We start from the raw sequence: 23,811 nt of genomic DNA, 5'->3' as shown, positions 1-23,811 counted from the left end.
GCCATGTCCGCCGGCCGGCTCCAGCAGACAAGCCACGCCCAGCGCCACCAGATCACTGAGCGCCTGGGGAGAGAGGAAAGAGGGGAGAGAGGAAAGAGGGGAGAGAGAGCAGGGTAAAAAAAACAGTTTTCAAGAGAGTTAGATTTAGCTCTTAGGACTAAAGGAATCAAGAGATATGGGGCAAAAGCAGGAACGGGGTACTGATTTTAGATGATCAGTCATAATCATATTGTATGGCAGTGCTGGTTCAAAGGGCCGAATGGCCTACTCCTGCACCTATTTTTCTATGTGTCTATGGGGAGAGTTTAGAACTAGAGCTCAGCCTCAGAATTAAAGGGTGTTCTTTTAGGAAGATGAGGAGGAATTTCTTTAGTTAGAGGTGTGGTGAATCTGTGGAATTCTTTGCCACAGAAGGCTGTGGAGGCAAAGTTAGTGAATATATTTATGGCAGAGATAGATGTTTTTTTTTATTAGTATGGGTGTCACAGGTTATGGGGAGAAGGCAGGAGAATGGGGGTAGGAGGAAGAGATATATCAGCAATGATTGAATGGCGGAGTAGACTTGGCCCAATTCTGCTCCAATCACTCATGATGATTTTATGAATGTATTGCGGGAAAATGTTCATTTGTTTATGTTTCCCTGCATAAAGTTATCATATTAGATTGTTGTATAACATACCTTGAACTGCTTGGTGTTGAAGCTGGCTATATGAAATGAAATCATGTTTTTTTCCCATCATGTTGATAAAAATGATATAAAAAGTAATAGTAGTCTTACAGTTTCCGGTTTTACATTCCAAACTCATGCAGCAGTTTACGTCCTCACTCACTCAGCCTCAGATGTGCACATCACTATTCCAAACGCGTAGTGCAAAGGCAGTGCTGTGCTTATGGGACCCCTTTGCGTAAAATTCGCTCACACTTACATGAAATCTCCTGGCCAATTCAGTTGGCAAAGAACACGCCCTGGCTGCTGTCTGATTTCTGAGTAATAGCACAGAGGGAATGCAAGGACAGTGGCCAAACCCCAAATGCTTGCAATGATGACTTTAGTTACTGTTGCTGACATTCTTGGCTGTAGAGGATGTATAATGGCCATGTACCTGCAGAAACAAAAATATGACCATTTAGGTACATCCAACAAAACATGTTTTACACTGGGCAAATTATATTCATTCCATTCTTTGTAATATTTGGAAGTAAAACACTTTCTGGTATGTCATTTGAATTTTCCTTCAAGCAACAATTCCATGGGGATAATAAGCATTTCCTATTTATTTCAAGCGTGCACAGCATTTTCGTCCAGCAATTACAAATGTTTCTGCTTCTAAGAACACAAGTAAAAGCAAGTAGACCCTTCAGACCTTTGTGACTGATCCTCCATTCAGCAAGATTGTGGATTCTACCTTTTGCGCTAACCTACTTTATTCCCTTAATATCCAGTAATGTAACACTTTGTCTTGAATACGTCAGTGGCTGAGCCTCCAAAGTGCCCTCGGGTAGAGAATTTCAAATTCAAATATAATGATCCATTTGTATCATCAGCACAAATGTATTACTTGATCCCTCATTTAAATCATTTGTGGAGACGGAAAAGTTGGCCCTTGCACCAAGTGCTCCGATATACTATTAGCCACAGTCTTTCTACCTGAGAATAATATGTTTAATCTTACTTGTGGCACTTTACCCGGAAATCCAAATACACCCATAGTTCACCCATAACTATTTTACCAGTTACAACTTCAAAAATTTCAGATTTGTTACTTCTCATAAATCCTTCTCAACTCTGCCCAATATATTATTACTTTTTATTAAATACATAATTTGGATACTTATCGGACAGTATCCCTATTAGCAGGCAGAAGCGACTAGTCTAACTTGACATTATGTTTGACACAGACACATCATGGGCCAAATGGTCTCTTCCTGTGTTGTACTTTTATGATTTATTTAGATACCACTTCTTTAACAATACTTTGCAGTATTTCTCCATCTTCTGTTGTCAATCTCACAAGTATGTACTTTCTTCTTTTCTCTCTCCCTCATATTACTCTGATTCGGCTGTGTGGAATTTACACATTATTTTTGTGGTGACACAGATTTTTCTAAATAATCCAGTTTCCTTCCACATCCCAAACATTTGACAGGTTTGTGGCAATTTATATTAGCCAATTAATACATAGAAACATGTATTGTTGGATGTACCTTAAGTGTTTGAATCCAGAATTCCAATCCTGGAACACCTTGAATACTGGGAATAGGCAGAAGTGTTTCCTGTCAAAGGCAAAACATTGCTGCTGTTTTCAAGTAGCCTCACTGAATGGCAGTCAGGAAAATGAAATAGAAAGCATTGCTTTACCCAGTCTCAAGTTACTTTGGGCACAAGCACTCATCGTCACTTATGTTCTCACTTCCCTTCATTTCCCCTGATATCCCCAGAATAAAAAAAGTTTACTGACTTGATAACACCACATTTATTGTTCTAATCTTCAGATGCATTCCCTGGACTGACAGCAGGGAAAGCTTGAGCCATGACAAAAAGATTTATTCACAGCAAAATGAATGTTAAATATTGACTGGTTAGAATGGGTGATGATTTAAGCGAAGCTCACTAAATGGACAAGAAGTTTCAAATCATTAATAATCCTAAAGTTTCCTTCCAAACTGATGAGGGAGACGTTTCCGTTTCTACACTCGGGGTGGCACAGTGGTGCTGCAGTAGAACTGCCAGAGACTCGGGTTCAATCCTGACTGTGCAGTTTGTATATTTTCCCCGTGACTGCGTAGCTTTTCTCTGGGAGCTCTGGTTTCCTCCCATATTCCAAAGACTTGCAGGTTTGTAGGTTAATTGGCTTCTGTAAATTGCTCCTAATGTGTAGAATGCAAAAAAGTAGTATAACATAGAACTACAATATGGGGGTGATCGATGGTCGGAGTGGAGTCTGTGGACAAAGGACCTGTTTTCATGCCGTATCTCTAAACTAAACTATACAATGTTTTGTGACATCAGCCCAAAAATCATTGCAATGAATAAAATTTGTTACAAGGGGAAGCCACTGTTCTTTTTTGTAGAAAATACAGCCATCAATTTGCATACACCAAGGCACCACGAATTGTCATATTATAATGATTGGAATAATTTGTTTTATTGTTGTTGGCTATTGGATGAATATTATACTTTAGGAAAAATCTCCTGCTTTCTTCAGCTTCATACCAGGAGATGCTTTGCATTCACTCAAGAAAACAGAACATGTTTAACATCTCCATGACGATAGATAGCATTTCAATAGTTTGGGCCAGCCTTCAGCAATGTCAGACTATCTTGCCAAGCGGAGTTTGGTGTCACATGCACAAAGACGTGAGATAGAGACACAATGTAAGATCTTGCTTGCAGAGCGTCACAGACATGGATGAAGACTATAACAGTGCCCTCTCTCTTGGATATTGCTCTGATACCTTTAACTGGCTGATAGGCCAGGAGAGGATAGTCCTACACACTAGCACAAAGGAAAATGGTTGCGGTGACTGGAGTCATCTCAGCCACAGAACATCACTGCAGGAGTTCCTCTGCTTCATGTCCAGGGCTCAGCCACATTCAGCTGCTTCATCAATTACCTTTCTTCAGTCGTGAGGTCGGAAGGAGGGATGTGCACTGAATGTTGCACAATGTTCAGCTCCACAGATACTGAAGCCATTCTAAGTCCAAATGCCGAAAGACCTGAACCATGTCTAACAATAGGCTGATAGGCGGCAAGTAAGATTCACCCACACAATTGCCAGGCTGTGACAATAACAAACGAGAAAATCCAACTATCATCTCCTGACATTCACTGGGATTTACTTATTCGAATCCGCAATATAGATTCCTGGGGATTATCATTAACCAGAAACTGAACTAGATTAGCTATTTACACAAAGTGGCTAAAAGAGGAGGTTAGGGGCTAATGATCTTGCAGCAAGCAGGGTGGCATGGTGGCACAGCAATAGAGTTGCTGCCTTACAGCACCCCAGGTTCAATCCCGACTACGTGTAATGTCTGTATGGGTTTGTACGTTCTCCCCGTGACCTGCGTAGGTTTTCTCCGAGATCTTTGGTTCCTTCCCACACTCCAAAGACGTACAATACAATACAATATCTTTATTGTCATTGTACAAGTACAACGAGATTAAGAATGTCACTTCCATATCGTGCTATAAAATAAATAAATAAATCACGGCGAAAACGGAAACAACAGGGGGGGGGGGGGGGGGGAGGAAAGGAAACAAGGTAAAGTGCAAAAAAGGTTCATGCAGGGGTCAGTTGTGCCAGATGACCTAGGGTTGTAGGTACAGGTTTGTAGGTTAATTGGCTTGGTATAAATGTAAATTGTCCCTAGTGTGTGTATGATAGTGTTAATGGTTTGGTATAAATGTAAATTGTCCCTCGTGTGTGTAGGATAGTGTTGAGGAGCGGGGATCGCTGATCGTTGCAGACTCGGTGGGCTGAAGAGCCTGTTTCCACACTGTATCTCTAAACTAAACTAAACTAAAACAAGCGACTCCACTCCTAACTCCCCAAAACCTGTCCCCCATCGACAAAGCTCAAGTCAGGAGCGTGATGGAATACTCTCCATTTGTCCAGATGGGCACATCTTCAACAATACTCAAGAGCCTTGATACCAAACAGGACACAGTGGTTCCCTTAATTGACACCCATTCACATTCATCCCCTCACCCCACCCCTGACACAGAGCGGCAGCAGTTTGCACCACCTACAGGATGCTCTGGAGCAAGTCATTGAAACTCTTGTGAAGGCACCTTCCAAATCCATAAGAATGACTAGGGCAGCCAAAGCATGGGGCCACCACTACCTGGAAGTTGCCCTGCTAGCCAGACACCATCCCCACTTGGAAACGTGTCACTGTTCCTTCACTGTTGATAGGTCAAAGTCCTGGAACTCACTCACTCACACACTCACAACACAAGGATTGCAGCAATTCAAGAAGGCATCTCACCTGCACCTGCACCTTCTCAAGAGCATCTAGAGATGAGTAATTCAATGCTGGCACAGCCTGTGATGCTCACATCCCTTGAATGAATGTTTTAAATAAAGAGTGGATTCACCGATACCAATTTAAGAACTCGACTTCACAGATTAAGAAGTTCTCTGTCCAATTTAGTTTTCATATCAACACATCAGAATATCTCTGCAGTAAACCCTGGCAAAACCCTGCAGTGCGTGTTCAGAATTCTCTCTCTGAGCTTCCGGAAAGCCGCGGAGAAGCCGGGACTGGAGCAGGCCAGAGCGTGGTCTCGCGAATCGACAGAGCTTTTTCTAATTAGCTTAATTAATTCGTGTGCAACTTTTTGCACTGATGAGTAATGAATTCCTTCTCAATTATTTTTTAATCTAAATCTGTGCCAAATTTCAAGTAGATACCAGAGATGGGTCACGAAAGTTAAAATCTAGACACATTTTCGATGTTCGGCCGTGGTCTAGTTCTGATGTGCCTTCTGATGAAGGGATTATCATTCTCAAAATAATTCGTTTCTCTCCCTGCCTGACCCATGGAACAATAAAATATCTAGTTTTATTCTTGATTTCTTGCAACTATATCTTTTGTTCTTTGGCACCATTTCCCACTCCTCAAACAAAATAATTCACTCTTCCTCTCCATGTAACTAACCCCAATGGCTGGAGCGTCTGCCTGCAGATTGTGACAACAATGCTACACACTCGTATTGACTGTGCACTTAAATTCCACTGGCAGTTCTCTGGCTCTAAACAAAATTCATTTAGAATCAGCTCATAAATCACCTATTGACGCGTAATGATACCAGTCTAGGTATCCATGGTTTAAGTGCTGCTTCCCCATACCTAACCCCCACTGTTAATTAACACCGGGTGGTGCCACCAGCAGTGGCCATCTCGCCAACAGTCTGTCCTTTCTTCTGTTTTTGTTATTTGAAGTATGTGTTAAAAAGTTTTAGTATTCCTTGGTTTGTTTTATATGGGGGGGGGGGGGGGGGTTGGGGGAAACTTTTTTTCACTTTCATACCTCGATGGAGATGCGATCTTTTCCCGTATCGTATCTCTGTCCCCACTGCAGCCTAACATCGTGGAGTTGGCGGCCCTTCCCGGAGACCGACGGGCGCTCCAAGCCGCAGGAGTCTGCGGGACTTTAACATCGCGAAGTTTGCGATCCCTTTGCCGGGGATCGAAGCTCCAACCGTGGGGCCTGTGGACTTTAACATCGTGAAGCCCACGGTCTCTGGTAAGAATAGGCTGACTCAGGAGCTCCATGTCGCGGAGAGAGTTTCAAACACCCCGACGCAAGAGCTTCGATCACCCCGACGAGGGCTTCGATCGTCGGCTGTGGGGACTTTGATCGCCCCGACTGCGGATGGTTTGACTGCCCCGACCGTGGGAGAACAAAGAGGAAGTTGTTTGAACTTTATTGCCTTCCATCCCAGTGAGGAATGTGGAATCCACTGTGGTGGATGTTTAAGTTAACGTTTATTTTATGTGGTTGTGTGTCTTGTTGCTTTTCACTTAGTCTGGCTGTATGGTAACTCAAATTTCACTGTACTTTAACTGGTACATGCAACAATAAACTGACCTTGAAACCTTGAATTGCACTAATTAATTACATCTCTTGTTCATGTTCACAAGAGCTCTCCAAATGAGCAGGGTGCAGGGATTGATATCAATTCTGCATGGCTCTCGTGCAAAAGCTTGGAAAACCATGGGAAGTGTAAAGTACTGTCCACTGACTACTAGTGGTAACCATTTTTTGGTATGTGAATGAATTTCCACTAGACATCAATTGTACAATGCGTAAAACATAAGCTATGTGATGCACAACTTATGCTTGGACTGCTACATTTTGGAAGTGAAGTAAGGAGCAGTTCAAACAACAGCTGCAGCTTCAATTTCTTGGAAACAAATACAATCCAGATTATTGAACTCTCCAATATTAGGTAACTATCAACCTGCCCACCCCATCTTTCCCCCCACTCCACTCGCCCTCTTCCCTGTGCCCTACCTGGACATGCACCTATTTCTTCCTTCCCCTTCCACCTACATTCCTTCCTCCAACTTCACAACTGTTCAATGCTTTTGTATCACACCTTGTTTTTCCATCCCTGTCCTTTGTCCAATCATCTGCCTGTCACCCCCCCCCCCCCCCCCCCCCCCCCCTCACCTGTATCCACCTATTATTCGCAAGGCTTTGTCCTGTCTCTCTTTGTCCTGTCCGCAAGGCTCTCTTCCAACTTTCGGTTCCCCCCACTCCATCACCACAACCAGTTTGAAGATGGGTCCATCCCAAAATGTCACCTCTCCAGTTATAGAGCTGGTAGAGCTGCTGCCTCAGCGCCGGAGACCAATGGTCGATCCGGACCTTCGACGCTGACTGCGCAGAGTTTGCACATTCTCCCTGTGGCTGCGTGTGTTTCCTAATGGGTGCTCCAGATTTCTCTCACATCCCTAAGACACGTGAGTTTGTTGGTTAAATTGGCCTCTGTAAATTGCCCTTGTAGTGTCTAGGAAGTAGGATAACATATAACTATATGTGATGGTTTATCATCAACCATGATCAATGGTTGTCATGAACTCAGTTAGCCGAAGAGCCTGTTTCCATGCTGCATCTCTAAGCCAAATTAAACAGGGATTAACACGGGTGACAAAATGTAAAGTAATGGCATTGCCAGAATTGGTATACAACAGCCAATAGGAATACAAGTTGCTCTGAAAACCCTGAACCTCACACTTTGTTACCCAAGCAGGGGAGGAAACTATCCACCGCACGAGGGCAGGGAACTGCAGGAAAACACAGGGAAACAGAGTTAGTGATTCATGTTGGTGAATTTCCTTGGGTCAGCTGCACCCCAGCAATCTCCAACCACTTCTGTGTGAATTTGTGCATCGGACTTGGGGAGACACAAGCCGCTCGCTGTTCCTGGTGGCTCTTATCTTCCCAACATACAACATACATCATTCTATCTGCAATCCTGCTCAGAAGATGAGTTCTTAACTGTGTTCTTAAAGCACATAATCCATATCAGCAGGTTTTGAAATTACTCAACTAATGTTCATTAAAGAACAGGTGAAGTTAAAAAAGTTCCTTGATATAAATGCTACAATAGTATCAAAACTAGAAAAGGATTGTCTCCTAAAAATGTTTAAATAGATAAAGGACAACAAATTGGAAGGACAAGGAACTGCAGATGCTGGAAGCACAGTTGGAATAGCTCATCAGGTCAGACAGCATCTGTGGAGGGAATGGACAGGTAACGTTTCTGGTCAGCTTCCTTCCGCAGACCGATTGTAATAAGGGGAGAAAGCTGGAAAAGAGGAATGACGGGCGCAGAGCAAAGTCTTCCATTATTCAATTATGGACACCATAGTCAAACCGCCATCACCTATATCCATCTATCACTTGCCAGGCTTTGTCCCACCCCATCTCATTTCCAGCTTTCTGCCCCATACGAAAATCAGTCTGAGACATGGTCCCAACCCAAAATGTCACCTCTCCATTCCCTTCACAGGGAAAATCCAAATTTGACAAGAATTGCAAAGTCTTAAACCAGCATCTGTATGTAGTTCCTTGGATTTCCTTTTTGCAAAATCGTCTTGTTGTGTACGAAATTGTAAATCAGTAATAAAACCATTGTCAAGTCAAGCATGTTTAAACAAAAATGTAAATAAATTAAGATGGGGTGATGAATAACAACTTGAACACAATTGGTATGCCAGAGAAAAGTTGATTTTTAAAGTATCATCAGGCTCTCAACCAAAATTTTTAAATTGGTGAAACACAATGAAGGCAATGCATCACGAGCCACCTACATCAAATGATGAGGTTGAACACCAAATCCAAATTACCTGAAGCAAATGATGTTTAATGAACCACGAGACTTTACAATTTGGTGACAATGATGTGGTAAATCCATAGAGACCACAAAAGTTCCTGAACTTTAATTTATTGTATTGGGTCCAAATGGCCTTATTCCCAATGACACAAATTGAATGGAATTTTCCCATACAGTCAGTTCAAGGATGGTTTGGATTAAAACCAGGAGTGATCCCAACTTTTAAAGTAGAATAAAATGGGTTGCATACCCCAAGATGGAAAACCCTATCAAACAGAATATTGAAAACTAAGAGGCAAGAATGTTTAATTGCCACATTCACTGGGAATGGAACAATCCAAATCTTACTTGCTACACCTTTGCAGCGACATTAAATGCAAAAGCACAACAAATAAATACAGTAAATAAAACAAGAAATTATCAACTATACTAGGTAAACAGACTTTAGTAGTTCTCAGGCCCCCATCCTTCTTCTTAACAGTAGCAGTGAAAAGAGGGTATGGCCAGGGTGTTGTGGGTCTTTGATGATATTAGCTGCCCTCATGTGCCAACACTTCATGTGGATCCCTTCGATGGTGGGGAGGTCAATACCTGTGATGGACCAGGCGAAGCCCACCACCTTCTACAGCCTCTTTTGTTCTTGACAGCTTGAGTTACCAAATACAGTCATGATGCAACCAGTCCGAATACTCACTATTGTGCACCTGGACACATTTGATAGAATATTCAGTGACATACTGAATCATCTTAATCTTCTGAGGAAGTGGAACCATTGTTGAGCTTTCTTTGTGATTGCATGAATGTGCTGGGCCCAGGACAGATCTTCAGAGATATGCACTTACAGGAACTTGATGCTGTGGCCTTTCTTCAGGTTCATGGATCTTCCGTTTTCCTTTTGCAAAATCAGCAATCAGCTCATTGGTCTTGTTTACATTAGATTTAAGATTGCTATTCTGGCACCATTCACTCAGGTTATCAATTTACTTTCTGTACGTTGACTCTTTGCTGCCCATTATTCACCCAACAACGATAGGATTGGTGAATTTAAGGACAGCATTGGAGCAGTGACTGGATACGCAGTCATGGGTATAGAGAGACTAAAGCAGGATAATGAGCATGCAGCCTTGAAGTGCTCCTGTACTGATGGTCAGCAAGGAGCATTATTGCCAATTTATACTGATGGAGGTCTGCCGATGTGGAAGCCGGAGATCCAGTTGCAAAGGGATGTGCAGAGATGCAGTAGACAAAGTGCCAAAATGTTTATTACCATGACTATGGCCTATTAGAATGGAATCCATTCTCAGGAGATTTACAAAGATCATAATCAGCAGACAGACAATTTTCTTCAAACCTGGAAGTTAGGATTTCATTAGTAGAAATGCAAAATGCAACAAAAATATTGATGCAGAACATTATGGCTGATTCAAAGAGGCACAGAAGAGATTTGGCGTTGATGTTTATGAATTACATTTTTAATTCTGCAGACCACATATTAATAAACCTTTACAAGGAACCTGTATTGAAAAACAATGCATTCATTTCCTTTGAATTATTTCTGAATGCCAATACCACTAAACGGTCCAGTTTAGTTTAGTTTATTGTCACATGTACTGAGGTACAGTGAAAAGCTTTTTTGTTGCATGCTAACCAGTCAGTGGAAAGACTATATGCGATTACAATCAAGCCGTCCACTGTGTACAAATACAAGATAAAGGGAATAGCATTTAGTGCATGCTAAAGTCCAGTAAAGTGCGGTCTCCAATGAGGTAGATGGCAGCTCAGATGGTGCCTCAGAACCGCTTTCTATTTGGTGATAGGATGGTTCTGTTGCCTGACAACAGTTAGGAAGAAACTCTCATCAATTCGGGAGGTATGCATTTTCACACCGAACATCCTGAACTTCCTAAACCTTCTAAGGAATTAGAGACGTTGATGTGCTTTCTTGACCATTGCTTCAATGTGGCTAGTCCAGGACAGGTTGCTGGTGATATTTACTCCTAGGAATTTGAAGCTTTCAACCATTTCTAGTTTACCACTGTCAATGTATACTGGGGTATGTGTACCACTTTGCTCCCTGAAGTCGATCACTATCTAGTTTGTCTTGATACCAGGTTACGAGGTTCTCAATCTCCTTCCTGTACTCCGTCTTATCATTATTTGTTATCCAGCTCACTATGATGGTGTCGTCTGTGAATTTGCAAATTAAGCCTCAAATCAATCTATGAATCCAAATCTGATCAAAATTGTATTGGATACACTATGGTGCACATTTGACAATGTGGGGTGAGTATACATTCTGTCACTGACCTGCAGTGCACTTACTGCTTTCCTTTCAACATTAGGGGATTTAAAAAAATCTCATAAGTTTGCTTCACAGGTTGTGCATTATCTTTGAATGGGCGAGTTTGTCTAGGTGTCATCCTACTGCAGCCTCATGTAACAGTTTGCCATCTTCCTGTTGGCTCATTCTTTAGCCAATCTGCATCCATTGATGATCTCCACTAAACAGCTCCACCATTTAGCTGAACATAATTTTCCATGTACTCTTATCATTCAGCCACAACCAAGATAATCATCTACAATAGTATTTGTTTCCAGTCTACATCAGCACATCCAGATGACTTTAAAAGCCATCATCATCATCATATATATACAGCCGGAAACAGGCCTTTTCGACCCTCCAAGTCCGTGCCGCCCAGTGATCCCCGTACATTAACACTATCCTACACCCACTAGGGACAATTTTTACATTTACCCAGCCAATTAACCTACATACCTGTACGTCAATTGTATCAAAAACACAAAGGGTTCCACGACAATGTCGATAAAAGGATTTGAACAGATTAGTGATCAATCTGCTGCCAGATATTCTCCACCAACTGGACAGCAGATTTCAAACTTGATACTATTCAAACAAGAGGGAAAAATATGGGAACAAAAAGAAACTCAAAAGTACAGCAGTTGCTACCTGGATCATCAATTTACAGCCAAAGCAGAAATTCCCTAACTTTATGGTCGTAAATATCCTCAAACCCGTTACCTTTGGCAAAGGTGGAGGTAGATATTGGAGCAGACGATGCTGCTTGCTGGCAATAATTCCACTGAGACTGGTGCACCGGTCAGCTTATTCCTGCCTGTGCTCGTTCCTGCTCCTTAAGTCAGCTGCTTAAACTGGGAGACCGTCCTTCAACTTTTTTTAAAAGAAAGATGCAGCATGGAAACAGGCCCGATTGTAGGGTCAGTGCTTTTTCTGGCTCGAAAGGGTTAAAAACGAGACTTTAAAAATGTTAGTAATCTTTTCGTAGCATTAAAAATTCTAAAGTTTAAAAATTAAAATGTATTAACTAAATTTTGGCAGTTAAGCTCTTAAACAGCTTAAACAGTGTAGAGGATGACAATCCACAATAAACGCCAACAGCAAGAAATGATACGAGTGCGAGCATATTTTGTCTACAAAAAAGCACAGTGTAGCTTTGCACAGCACAGAAACAGGCCCTTCAGCCCACCATGTCCTTGCAGACATACCCTTTTATTCTAATTCTATTAGTTCACAGCCTTACATTTCCACGTGCTAAAAAAATGAATGTTCTGAGAGTAACTACTCCCACCATCCTATCAGGCAACTTGTTCCAGATTGCAAGCGCTCTTTGGGTGGAAAAATCTTCAGTTATCTCTATTCCTCTTACTCTACTTAGCCAATGCCCACTGGTTTTAGACATTTCTGCCAATGGAGATATTTCTCATTACTCACCTTGTCATTTCCACTCAGAATTTCATATACCTCCATCGGCACCTCAGTTACCTCCACTCCAATGAAAGCAAACCCAACCTACCCAGTAGGTGTGGTCCAGATAGCTGTGGGAGTCAGTAGGTTTGTAATAGATGCCAGTCGATAATCTATCTCCTCTGATGGAGTCAGTGGAAACTGAAAGTCATTAAATAGACAAAGGGCGTGTGAAGAGTCTTGAAGATAGGTGGGAGGAGATTGGACCAGGTGGGATAGGATGGAATTGATGTATGTGGAAATTATTTCAGTGTGGCAGGAACAGACAGAAACAATGGGTCTGCCAAGGTAGCTCTGCTTATGGATTTTGGGGAGAAGGTAAAACCGGGCCGTCTGGGGTTGGGGAATGATAAGGTTGTCAATGGGGTTCAAAAGGATGGTATTCTGGTACAACAAGTAATTAAGAATGCTAATACAATGCTATTTTTTGTTGCTCAGGACAATGAAATACAAAAGCAGGAGATCGTGCTTGTAATGTAATGCTTTGGTGAGACTTAATTGGAAATAGTGCCCGGCATTAGCCTTATTGTGAATGAAAGGATATTATTGCAATGGAAACAGTCATAGGATCAGAGAGTTAAACTGCACCAATACATGCTGTTCAGCTCCATTTGTCCATGCCAACCAGGTTGCCGAGCAGAGATGACCCAATTTGCCTACGCCCCGCCCATATCCCACCAAAACCTTTTCTAAGGGTGACCAGAACTGTACAAACCATGCCAAATGTGGTCTCATCAATGCCTTTTACAGCTGCAACATGACATCCCAACTGCTGTACTCATCTCTGGGGAGAAGGAATGGGTGATGTTTCGGGTCGTGACCCTTCTTCAGACTGATGTCAGGGGAGTGGGCGGGACAGAGATAAAATGTAGTCAGAGACAGTAAGACTGGTGGGAGAACTGGGAAGGGGGAGGGGATGGAGAGGGAGGGAAAGCAAGGGCTATTTGAAGTTAGAGAAGTTGGAGAGGTGTAAGCAACCCAAGCGAAATATGAGGTGCTGTTCCTCCAATTTGCGCTGAGCCTCACTCTAACAATGGAGGAGGCCCAGGACAGAAAGGTCAGATTGGGACTGGGAGGGGGAGTTGAGGTGCCGAGCCACCGGGAGATCAGGTTGGTTAAGGCGGACTGGGCGGAGGTGTTCAGCGAAACGATCGCCGAGCCTGCGCTTGGTCTCGCCGATGTACAGGAGTTGACACCTGGAACAGCGGATACGATAGATGAGGTTGCAGGAGGTGCAAGTGAACCTCTGCCTCACCTGAAAAGACTTGTGGGGTCCTTGGATGGAGTCGAGGGGAGAGGTAAAGGGACAGGTGTTGCATCTCCTGCGGGTGCAGGGGAAAATACCTGGGGAGGGGGTGGTTTGGGTGGGAAGCAATGAGTTGACCAGGGAGTTGCGGAGGGAATGGTCGCTACGGAAAGCAGAAAGGGGTGGAGATGGGAGGATGTGGCTAGTAGTGGGATCCTGTTGGAGGTGGTGAAAATGTTTGAGGATTATATGCTGTGCGCGACGGCTGATGGGGTGTAAGGCGAGGACAAGGGGGACTCTGTCCTTGTTACGAATGGGGGGAGGGGGAGCAAGAGCAGAGCTACGGGATATGGAGGAGACCCTAGTGAGAGCCTCGTCTATAATGGAAGATGGGAACCCCCGTTTCCTAAAGAATGAGGACATCTCCGATGCCCTGGTATGGAAAACCTTATCCTGGGCACAGATGCGGTGTAGACGGAGGAATTGGGAGTAGGGGATAGAGTCTTTTTAGGCGAAGAGTGTGCGAGGTGCCTTGGACATAGGTAGGGAGTATATGCTGTACTCAGTACTCTGACTGATGAAGGCAAGTCTGCCAAAAGCCTTCTTCACAAACCTGTCACTTGTGTTTTGCGCTCCAACACTCTTTAGGAATCTACCATCTATCAGGCAAGTCCTGCCCTGGTTTGTCTTACCAAAATGCAATACCTAGTACTCATTTGCTTTTCTTCACTGGCGCAGTTGATCAAGATCCTCTGGTCATCTTTAGCCTATGCACTGAACTATACCACTAATTTGTATGTCATCCACAAACTTATCTCACGTAGAAAAGAATTGATAAAACATTCACATCAGTCACAATGATCTTTCTAAAGGACAGACTTTGGGTAGAAACAAGGAGTGATTCAGCGGGTCAGGCATCATCTCTAGAGAACATGGATAGGTGAAGTTTCAGGTCGGGACCCTTCTTCAGACTGATTGTAAGATGGGGGGGGGGGGGGAGGTGGGTGATGGGAGGAAGGAAAAAGCTGGAAGAGGAGAGGTAGGACAAAGCCTGGAAGGAAACAGGTTGCTGCAGGTGAAGGTTCAAGCTCAAGGTCAGCTTATTGTCACATGTACCAATGAAGGTACAGTGAAATTCAAATTACCATGCAGCCAGAAAAAGAAGCAACAGGAAACACAACTATATAAAAGTTAACATAAACATCCACCACAGCAGACTCCCCACGTTCCTCACTGTGATGGAAGGCAACAAAGTCTAATCCTCTTCCTCTTTATTCTCTCACGGTTGGGGCAGTCGAACCATCAGCAGTCGGAACGATCGAAGCTCCCGCGACTAGCGATCGAAGATCCCGCGTCATGGCGGTCGAAGCTCCTGCAGCTTAGAGCTCCCGAAGTCGGTCTCTAACCAGAGACCGCGAGCTCCACAATGTAAAAGTCCGCAGGCTCCCGCGGTTAGAGCTCAGAGGTCGATCCTTGGCAAAGGGATCACCAGCTCGGCGATGTTAAGTCCTGCAGGCTCCCGCAGTTGGAGCTCCCGAAGTTGGTCTCCAGAAACGGCCGCCAACTCGTCGATGTTAGGCCGCAGTGCAGACGGAGATACGATACGATACGAAAAATCGCATCTCCGTCGAGGTAAGAGATTAAAAAAAGTTTCTCCCAACCTCCCCCTCAACTCCCACATAAAACAAGCTAAAGAACTCTAAAGCATACATTTAACACATACTGTCAAATAACAAAGAAGGAAGGGACAGACTGTTGGCGAGGCAGCCATTGCTGGCGCCACCCGGTGGTGAGAGGTGGTTTTACATGGGCAGATGGTGGACAAGAGCCAGAGATGAAAAGACGGAAGGTGTGAGACAAAGGATTGAAGAGTTGCGAATTGTGAAGCTAAAGGAACTAGTCTATACCTCTTCTAATTCGGATGTTTCTGTAAGGTCTCAATAAGTTAATAAATGTGTCAGTAAGTTAAAATTATGGATTAACAATTCATTGCCCACAAAAGATGCAATAACACATTTTTTAATTGCAATTTTCTCCTTAAATGCTTCAAAGAATAGTTAAATGTGAAAATGCTATTTCATTTAATATTTTAAACTGTATGCATTCCAGGTCTTATTTTGCTTTCTATATAATATTTAAAATATTAATTAAAATGAGTATTCCCTGGTTTCAGTCTGATAATTCTTCAGGCACTATGGCTGTGTCGGTGATGGTGGAGACCAAGGATTTAATGTCCCACAGCAACCAATGTTATAAACGGGGAAGTGAATTGTTGTAATTTTGTGGCAGCTTTCTTCAACATCAGTGGTGAATGTTGTCATTGTATAGTTTTAACAAAAAATCCAGGACAACCTAAAGTGAAGTGGTATATAAAAGTAGCAAAGATAGGTCGACAGAATATACTGTGCCTTAACAGAAAGATAGCAAGGGATTAATAGGGACATCTGTTATTTTGCTGCAAATTTGGAAACTGCTCCTTACCCCTCCAACCACACATAGTAATGATATACAGCTCTGTGTTTGTTGAAGTATTCAGGATACGATTTAAGACTTGTACCTTGACAGTTTTAAAACACCAAGTCTACGGGAGCTAATTCACAGTCACAGTAATTCATGCCAAAAAACAACGTACTCAATGATCCCTTTCCTTCTCTGTCGCACTCAGTTAATAGAGAGATATCATTTGTTAAACTAATTGTTCTCTTATATTGGAACTGCTTCATGCTTGCGAATTTCTTCTCAAAGGTCCTTCCCAGATGCAGATCATTTTATGTTTATTCCCCAGATTCAAAATAAATAATACAACTATTATAGCTGTGATATTTATTTTACAATATAAAATTTAAAGGATAAATTACATTAAATAACCGATGTTAATTGCATCCTTTTGATCACAAGTTGAGATCGCCTCTGTCAAATTATTATTGTGAACTGTTATGGCAACTTTCCACTGAATACAAGTACATTGACTGTTTGTGTAATTGCAAACTCTGCCGACCAACTACTGTTCAGTTTACTTTAAGTGCATTATAGATTATTGCTCAAAAGTTACTTTCTTACCGTTATAATCCTGTTTATCTTGGAAATTCTACATTTGGAAATTTCACAGGCAGGAGATAAAGTGAGATTATTCCCATTATTGCAATGTCATGTTGCATAATTTAACAGCCTATTCTGCCAAGCCCGCAGCTAAACATGAAGCAGGATATTCCGAGCCAGTGTTCAAAAACAAATTATATGAAACCAGAAGCAATTATGGCACCACATGCAAAGAATGTAATTACCACGCTCCCATCTCTGTTTACTGATAGTGAGCTATCTTAATAGCTGCAAACCATCCCATCAAAACTGTGTCACCAATCATAACACAACTTCCTTGGAACATATGGAGGGAAGTGCTGGGACACTTACACACATACAGTTATGTCAAGGCTGATAAGTCACTTTGCCCTACTATGTCTGTGCTAACTACAAGTACTCACATCTACAAATCTTAATTTTCAACATTTGGCTTGTAATATTCTATCCCATGATATTTCAATTCCTCATCAAAATACTCCTTAAATATTGCAACAGTACTGCCTTCACCAATCGCTCACAAAGATTTCAACCATTTCCCTGGGTGAAACTAATTCTTCCTCAAGACTCCTTGTGTGTACCATCACTCCATTAATTTGTATCAGATCCTTTCATATCACGCACCTCCACCTGAAATCTGTCTATCTTTCCATCTCCAATTGTTGCAATATTCACAGCCTTCTGGTTAAGGACCAGACACAAGTAAGTGGGACTAAAATGGTTAGACAATTTAGACAGCATAATTGGGTTGGGCCAAAGGGCCTGATTCCATGTTGTATAACTCCAGGACTATGACCTCTGAGAGGAGAGAATTTATTCCAGTGTCTTTTGGGTGAAAATTGCTTTAAAATGGCTCCTTAATGGCCTAGTACTAGTTTTATAATCACTTCATTGTTTGGGGTTTTCTCAAATAGAGTTTGTTGGATCAGTTTAATTACTTTAAACACCTTACTAAACAATGTCTGAAGAAGGGTCTTGATCGGAAACATCACCTATTCCTTTTCTCCAGAGATGCTGTCTGACCTGCTGAGTTACTCCAACATTTTGTGTCTATCTTTGGCTTAAACCAGCATCTGCAGTTCCTTCCAACACCACTTTATAACCTTTCTCTTAACCATCAATTCATCATTTGGTAAATCTGTTTCCTCTTTAATAACTAAAGTTTTTTTTCCAACTTTCATTGCTCAAAATAACTATTACTCCAGTGGAGATTACAGCCACTTTGTTTTGCTTTCAAACGATGATCATACTACAATGAGCTGTAATTTAATATACCACAAGTATATTTCCCTCGGTACTCGTATCAACTCTCTTTATACATCGTCCGCTTTTAACAATCTAATCCCTCAACTCCCTGTTTCACTCTTACTTTAGTTTAGTTTAGAGATACAGCACGGAAACAGGCCCTTTGGCCCACTGAGTCCGCGCTCACCAGCGATCGCCTTGTACACTAAAACTATCCTACACACTGGGGACAATTTATAGAAGCCACTTAAACTACAAACCTTCTTTGTCTTTGGAGTATGGGAGGGAACTGGAGCACTGGGGGAAAACCCATGCAGTCACGGAGACAACGTACAAATCTGTACAAACAACACCCACGGTAAGGATCAATGGTCTCTGGCACTGTAAGGCAGCAACTCTACTGCTGCGCCATTGTGCCGCCCAATACTTCTCCATCAGGACACAGCTACCAGCCTTGGAGGGCATCTACAATACACGATGCCTCAGGAAAGCCACCAGCATTCATAAAGACTCCTCACACCCCTGCAATAGTCTGTTCGAACTTCTACCATCTGGCAGACGCTACAAGGCCTTCTACGCCCGCACCTCCAGACTCAGGAACAGCTTCATCCCCAGGGCCATAGCTGCTCTGAACCGGTCCTGCTGAGTCAGATGGTCACGTCGCACAGCGACCCGGCACAGACCTATTTGCACTTTATTCTGTCTTAACTGTTTCAAATTTTGTTTCTCTGTGTTGTCTAAATTTCTGTTGATTAGCTAATTAATTTATTGCATCGTATGGAAGTCGGATTAACAATCTCGTTGTACCCCTGTACAATGACAATAAAGATATATTGTATTGTATTGTGCCAACAACCACTGTCTCTCAGCACCATCCCATATGACCACAGAAGATGCAACACCCACCACCCCAAGACCAAAACTCCTTTCAGGTGAAATAGTGATATATGTGCTCTTCTGTGCTCAAACTACAGCCTGCTCTGCATTCGTGAAACCAACCACAGCCTGGGAGACACACTTCACAGGTACTTCTATTCAAATAGCAAGGGTGAATCTGAGCTTCCAACTCTTTGCCACTTGGTTCCTCTGTTCCACCCCCCATTCTGATCAGTAAGTGGCCTCCTACACTAATCTGACAATGCTAAGGCAAGTTTGAGGAGCTCATTTTCCATCTCCACACATGACAGTCCTTGGGATACAAAACTGAACCCAATTTCAGATAATCAGCTTGTCTGGTTTATGACAGAAATGGGCTGCTGTAATGCCCCAAGGTTTCTGTCCTTTCACAGAGGCTACTGACATGCTGAACATTTCCACCATATTCTGTTTTTATTCCAGATTAACTCAGCATCCTTTTTCAAGAAACCTGTATAGACCACTTTCCTTTTGGATGTCCATAAAATAATATATTTACATTTAGATGCTTCAAATCAACGTCATTTTGGGACTTACAAGTCATAAGTTCTGCAGTGAGGTAGTTTGGAAGAACGCGGTCACACCGAGCTGGAGTTGGAAGATTGGGACTGCTCTAGCTGTAGTTCAGTTCAGTGAAGACCGTTCAGTTGTCTGATAACAATGAGGAAGAGGCTGTCCTGAACCTGGTGTTGTGTGCTTTCATGCTTTAGTATCTTCTGCCTGACTGGCGAGGGGAGATGAGGGAACGGGTGGGGTGAGGAAGGTCCTTGATTTTACTGACTGATTTGCGTGAAGTGCATTTGCGTGAAGGTCCTTGGTTGTATTGGCTGACGCAGCATGAAGTGTAGATGGAATCGATAGTGGGGAGACTACCGGTGTGATGGGCTACATGCATCACCACATACCTGACGCGATTACATTCCACCTACCGAAGGTCCACCCAACCTTTCCTGCGACCAACTCGCCTGCCCATGAACTCCGCCCCGATTCGTCGACCCACCTACGCCGGGGAGAAGATGCTAACTCCACACGGACAGCAGAGGTGGTCAGAACCACCCGGCCCACAGCTGCCCCGCACCATCTTCACCCACTCAGCGAGCTGGAAAGGCGCCGGTTTGCGGGGCGATTTGTAACATTCATCACGATTTTCCGGGAGAATCGGGCCATCCGAGAAAAAGGTAAAAGTTACAAACGGGGGGCTTGTAGATCGGACACTGTGCTGGGATCCCCGAGATCAACAGGATCCTGAACTACCCGACCGTCGGTCCGCTGCGCGTTCGTCAAGGCTACTTTCTGCTCCGGGGTTTTAGGCAATGTGTGGGAGGGTGGGATTACAGATTACAGTTTAGGAATCTTTATTGAACACCTTTTTGAAAGTCCCTTTACTCTGCATCAGTAACCCTTTGTGGCAAAGAGTTCCTTGTTCAACACTCAGGGTTTTAAGCGGCTCGTCACTCTGTGCTTCTGTAAACATGGGCACACCAGTTGCGCCATCCACTAAAACATTTAAAAACTACTTATTTCTCCCCAATTACTCTTATAAAGTGCAGGTTTTAACCATTTGAAATAGGGATTGTCAACATCTCGACAGTTATAGAACTAACTGAAATGCCAGTGCCATTTGGGGCAACCACAAACCCAAATTGGATCCAATGTTGCCCCCAGCAAATGCTTTTGTGGGCGATTTTTGTCTACCTTTCCCCATCCCACCTACCTTTGGTTGACCGGTGGACCTGTTTCATGGTTTGTGACGGATCCAGGGGACCGGCAGGAAGGGGCCCGGGGGTAACGGCGATGCAGACAGTTTGCCCAGTGGACTGGGGCTGGAGAGGCCACTCTAGATCTCCAGCTGATGGGTTGACACAGAGTGGGGGTCCCGACCTTTGGGGCTGACCCTGGGAGAGGTGGGGTGCGGCATTACCTGTCTACGGCGATGGCCGTCATGGAGTAGATGCTGGCGAACACGGCGGCGATGGGGAAGAAGTTGTGGAAGCGGCAGTAAGTCTCTCCGAAGTACCAGTCGTTGTGGACGGCGTAAATGAAATTGACCAAGGTGTTGAAGGCAGCCACGGAGGCGTCGGAGAAGGCGAGGTTGACCAGAAAGTAGTTAGTGACCGTGCGCATTCTCTTGTGCGCCAGGATGACCCAGATGACGACCAGGTTGCCGAAGACGGCCACGGCCACCACAGAGCCGTAGGTGATGGACCACAGCGCGATCTGCCAGCTGGGCTGGATGAACTGGTTGCCCGGGGATGGTCGCCTCTGGCTCTCGTTCCCCCACGTACTGGTGACATTGGGCGTCAGTGTGCTCATCTTGTGGTGGCACTGATCTCCAGGGGTGGACAACCGAGCTCCCCACGACAGCTGCTGAACACACACACCAGCACACGGGCAGCTCCCGCGACTTTTAATCTCTGTGGGGCGGGTCAGTGGTGAATCGCTTGATGCAATCAGACAGGGAGGATAGGCTGAGTGCAGCGGCTCCCCGCCCCCGGCAGGCAGGGCGTTGCGGACCAGAGAGGCGGGGAGGAGGCGAGTTTTGTCCGGGACCTGTTGCGCCGATTGAGCGAAGGATTGAACATCCATGACAAAGATCCGGACAGTCCCAGCAGGAAAGAATCGGCATTTATTTCGGATATTGAAAGGAGTGTGTTGAGCAGCGTGGGTCGCTGTGCCGTCGAAGTGGCGGCTCTTGATGCGTGGATACTCCTCGCCTCTTCACCCTGCGACATCTCACGGCACGAAAAGACGTTCGGATGCATTCCCTCAACATTGATCTTTTTTTCGGGTTGAGACCCCACGCCAGGCTCACCTGTGGGTATTGGTGATTTCCGGGTTGAGACCCCACGCCAGGCTCACCTGTGGGTATTGGTGATTTCCGGGTTGAGACCCCACGCCAGGCTCACCTGTGGGTATTGGTGATTTCCGGGTTGAGACCCCACGCCAGGCTCACCTGTGGGTATTGGTGATTTCGATATTGTACTTCAATCAAAGTTCGATGTTGCTCTTCACATGTGAACGTTGTGACCAGCCGGCTACTCCACCACTCCATGACCATGGACAATCAAGACCTGGGACCATTTCGGACACACCAGATGCTGGGATCATGAGCAAAACACAAAGTGCTGGAGGAACTCAGCGGCTCAAGCAGCATCTGTGGAGGGAAGGTCGGGACATTTTGGGTCGAGAAGGGACCCGACCTGAAGAAGGGATCCGACCTGAAACATTGCATGCATCTTCTTTCTACGGGCGCTACCTGCCCGCTGGGTTCCTCCAGAAATAAATGTCCCTGTCTTTGCTCGCTATTCCGCTATCAAACTCAATCCTGAAAGCTCAACGTTTCGCCGCAGACACGCCGTTTGGATGGAGTGAGTGCCGCGATCTCATTATCTTTTGCTGAAAAGGTTATTCTTTCACTCCCGAACAGTCAGATTGCATGATGTTATTTGAGAATACATCGGTGCCACGGAAGAATTCACATTGGTCCTCTTTATTCTCTTTAACCATTAACCTGCAGTGACGTACTTTACACAAGTCAATTAACCAGACCACAGGCTTTAGGACATGGGAGGAAACTGGTATTCGTGGAGGAGATCCACTTGGTCTCTGGGGGAACGCGCAAACTCCACAAGGACATTACCCGAGGTCAAGTTGCAAGGGGATGGTGGGAGCACAGGCTGCCTCTGTTCTGAATTCCCCCCGAACAATTCTTTGTTGAAAAGCAAGGTAAATGAACATAGAGTATTATTGGAGGAGCAAGTTGCCCTGGAGGTGAATGTCAATTTCACACACTCAACATCTATTACAAGCCTGCACACTCTCTCAACGGTACATCCTCCCATCCGGCCTCCTGGGAAAACACCACTCCATTATCGCAATTGCTCCATCTCTCATACTGTATCTGTTACAATGACAAGACTTTTCACCCAGGTGCCTCTGAGATACATAGACAATAGGTGCAGGAGTAGGCCATTCGACCCTTCGAGCCAGCACCGCTATTCAATGTGATCATCCACAATCAGTACCCCGTCCCTGCCTTCTCCCAATACCCCTTGATTCTGCTAGCCCTAAGAGCTCTATCTAACTCTCTTTTGAATGCATCCAGTGAATCGGCCTCCACTGCCTTTTAAATGGCCTACCCTGTATTTTTAAACTGTGACCCCTGGTTCTGGGCTCCCCACCATCGGGAACATTCCTGCATCTAGCCTGTCCAATCCTTTAAGAATTTTATATGTTTCTATAAGATTCCCTCTCATCCTTCTAAATTCCAGTGAATACAAGCCTAGTCGACCCATTCTTTCATCATATGTCAGTCCTGCCATCCCGGGAATTAACCTGGTGAACATATGCTGCACTCCCTCAATGGCGACAATGTCCTTCCTCAAATTAGGAGACCAAAATTGCACACAATACTCCAGGTGCAGTCTCAGCAGGGGCCTATACAACTGCAGTTGGATCTCCTTGCTCCTAAACTCAAATCCTCTCGCAATGAAGGCCAACATGCCATTAGCTTTCTTCACTGCCTGCAACCTGCATGCTTACTTTCAGTGACTGATGTATAAGCACACCCAGGTCACACACCCTCCCCTTTACCTAATCTGACTCCATTCAGATAATAATCTGCCTTTCTGTTCTTGCTACCAAAGTGGGTAACCTCACATTTATCCACATTATACTGCATCTGCCATGCA

The 23,811-nt window shown here is 44.1% G+C and overlaps 1 protein-coding gene across 1 annotated transcript in view; it reads right to left on the bottom strand.

Moving 5' to 3' along the window:
* LOC144592365 (neuromedin-K receptor-like) overlaps positions 1–21,433 on the bottom strand; it is a 43,331-nt gene extending 21,898 nt beyond the window's left edge. The window contains exons 1-2 of the mRNA XM_078396920.1: positions 21,042–21,433; positions 927–1,103 (exon numbers count right to left, since the gene is read on the bottom strand). Coding sequence (XP_078253046.1) covers positions 927–1,103; positions 21,042–21,433 — 569 coding nt within the window. The remainder of the gene's footprint in view (positions 1–926; positions 1,104–21,041) is intronic.
* Positions 21,434–23,811: the final 2,378 nt, after the last annotated feature.

The sequence above is a fragment of the Rhinoraja longicauda genome, chromosome 3 (assembly GCF_053455715.1).
Source record: "Rhinoraja longicauda isolate Sanriku21f chromosome 3, sRhiLon1.1, whole genome shotgun sequence".
Classification (NCBI taxonomy): domain Eukaryota; kingdom Metazoa; phylum Chordata; class Chondrichthyes; order Rajiformes; family Arhynchobatidae; genus Rhinoraja; species Rhinoraja longicauda.
The sequence above is the reverse complement of the archived record's forward strand: the minus strand, read 5'-3'. Positions and strand labels throughout refer to the sequence as shown.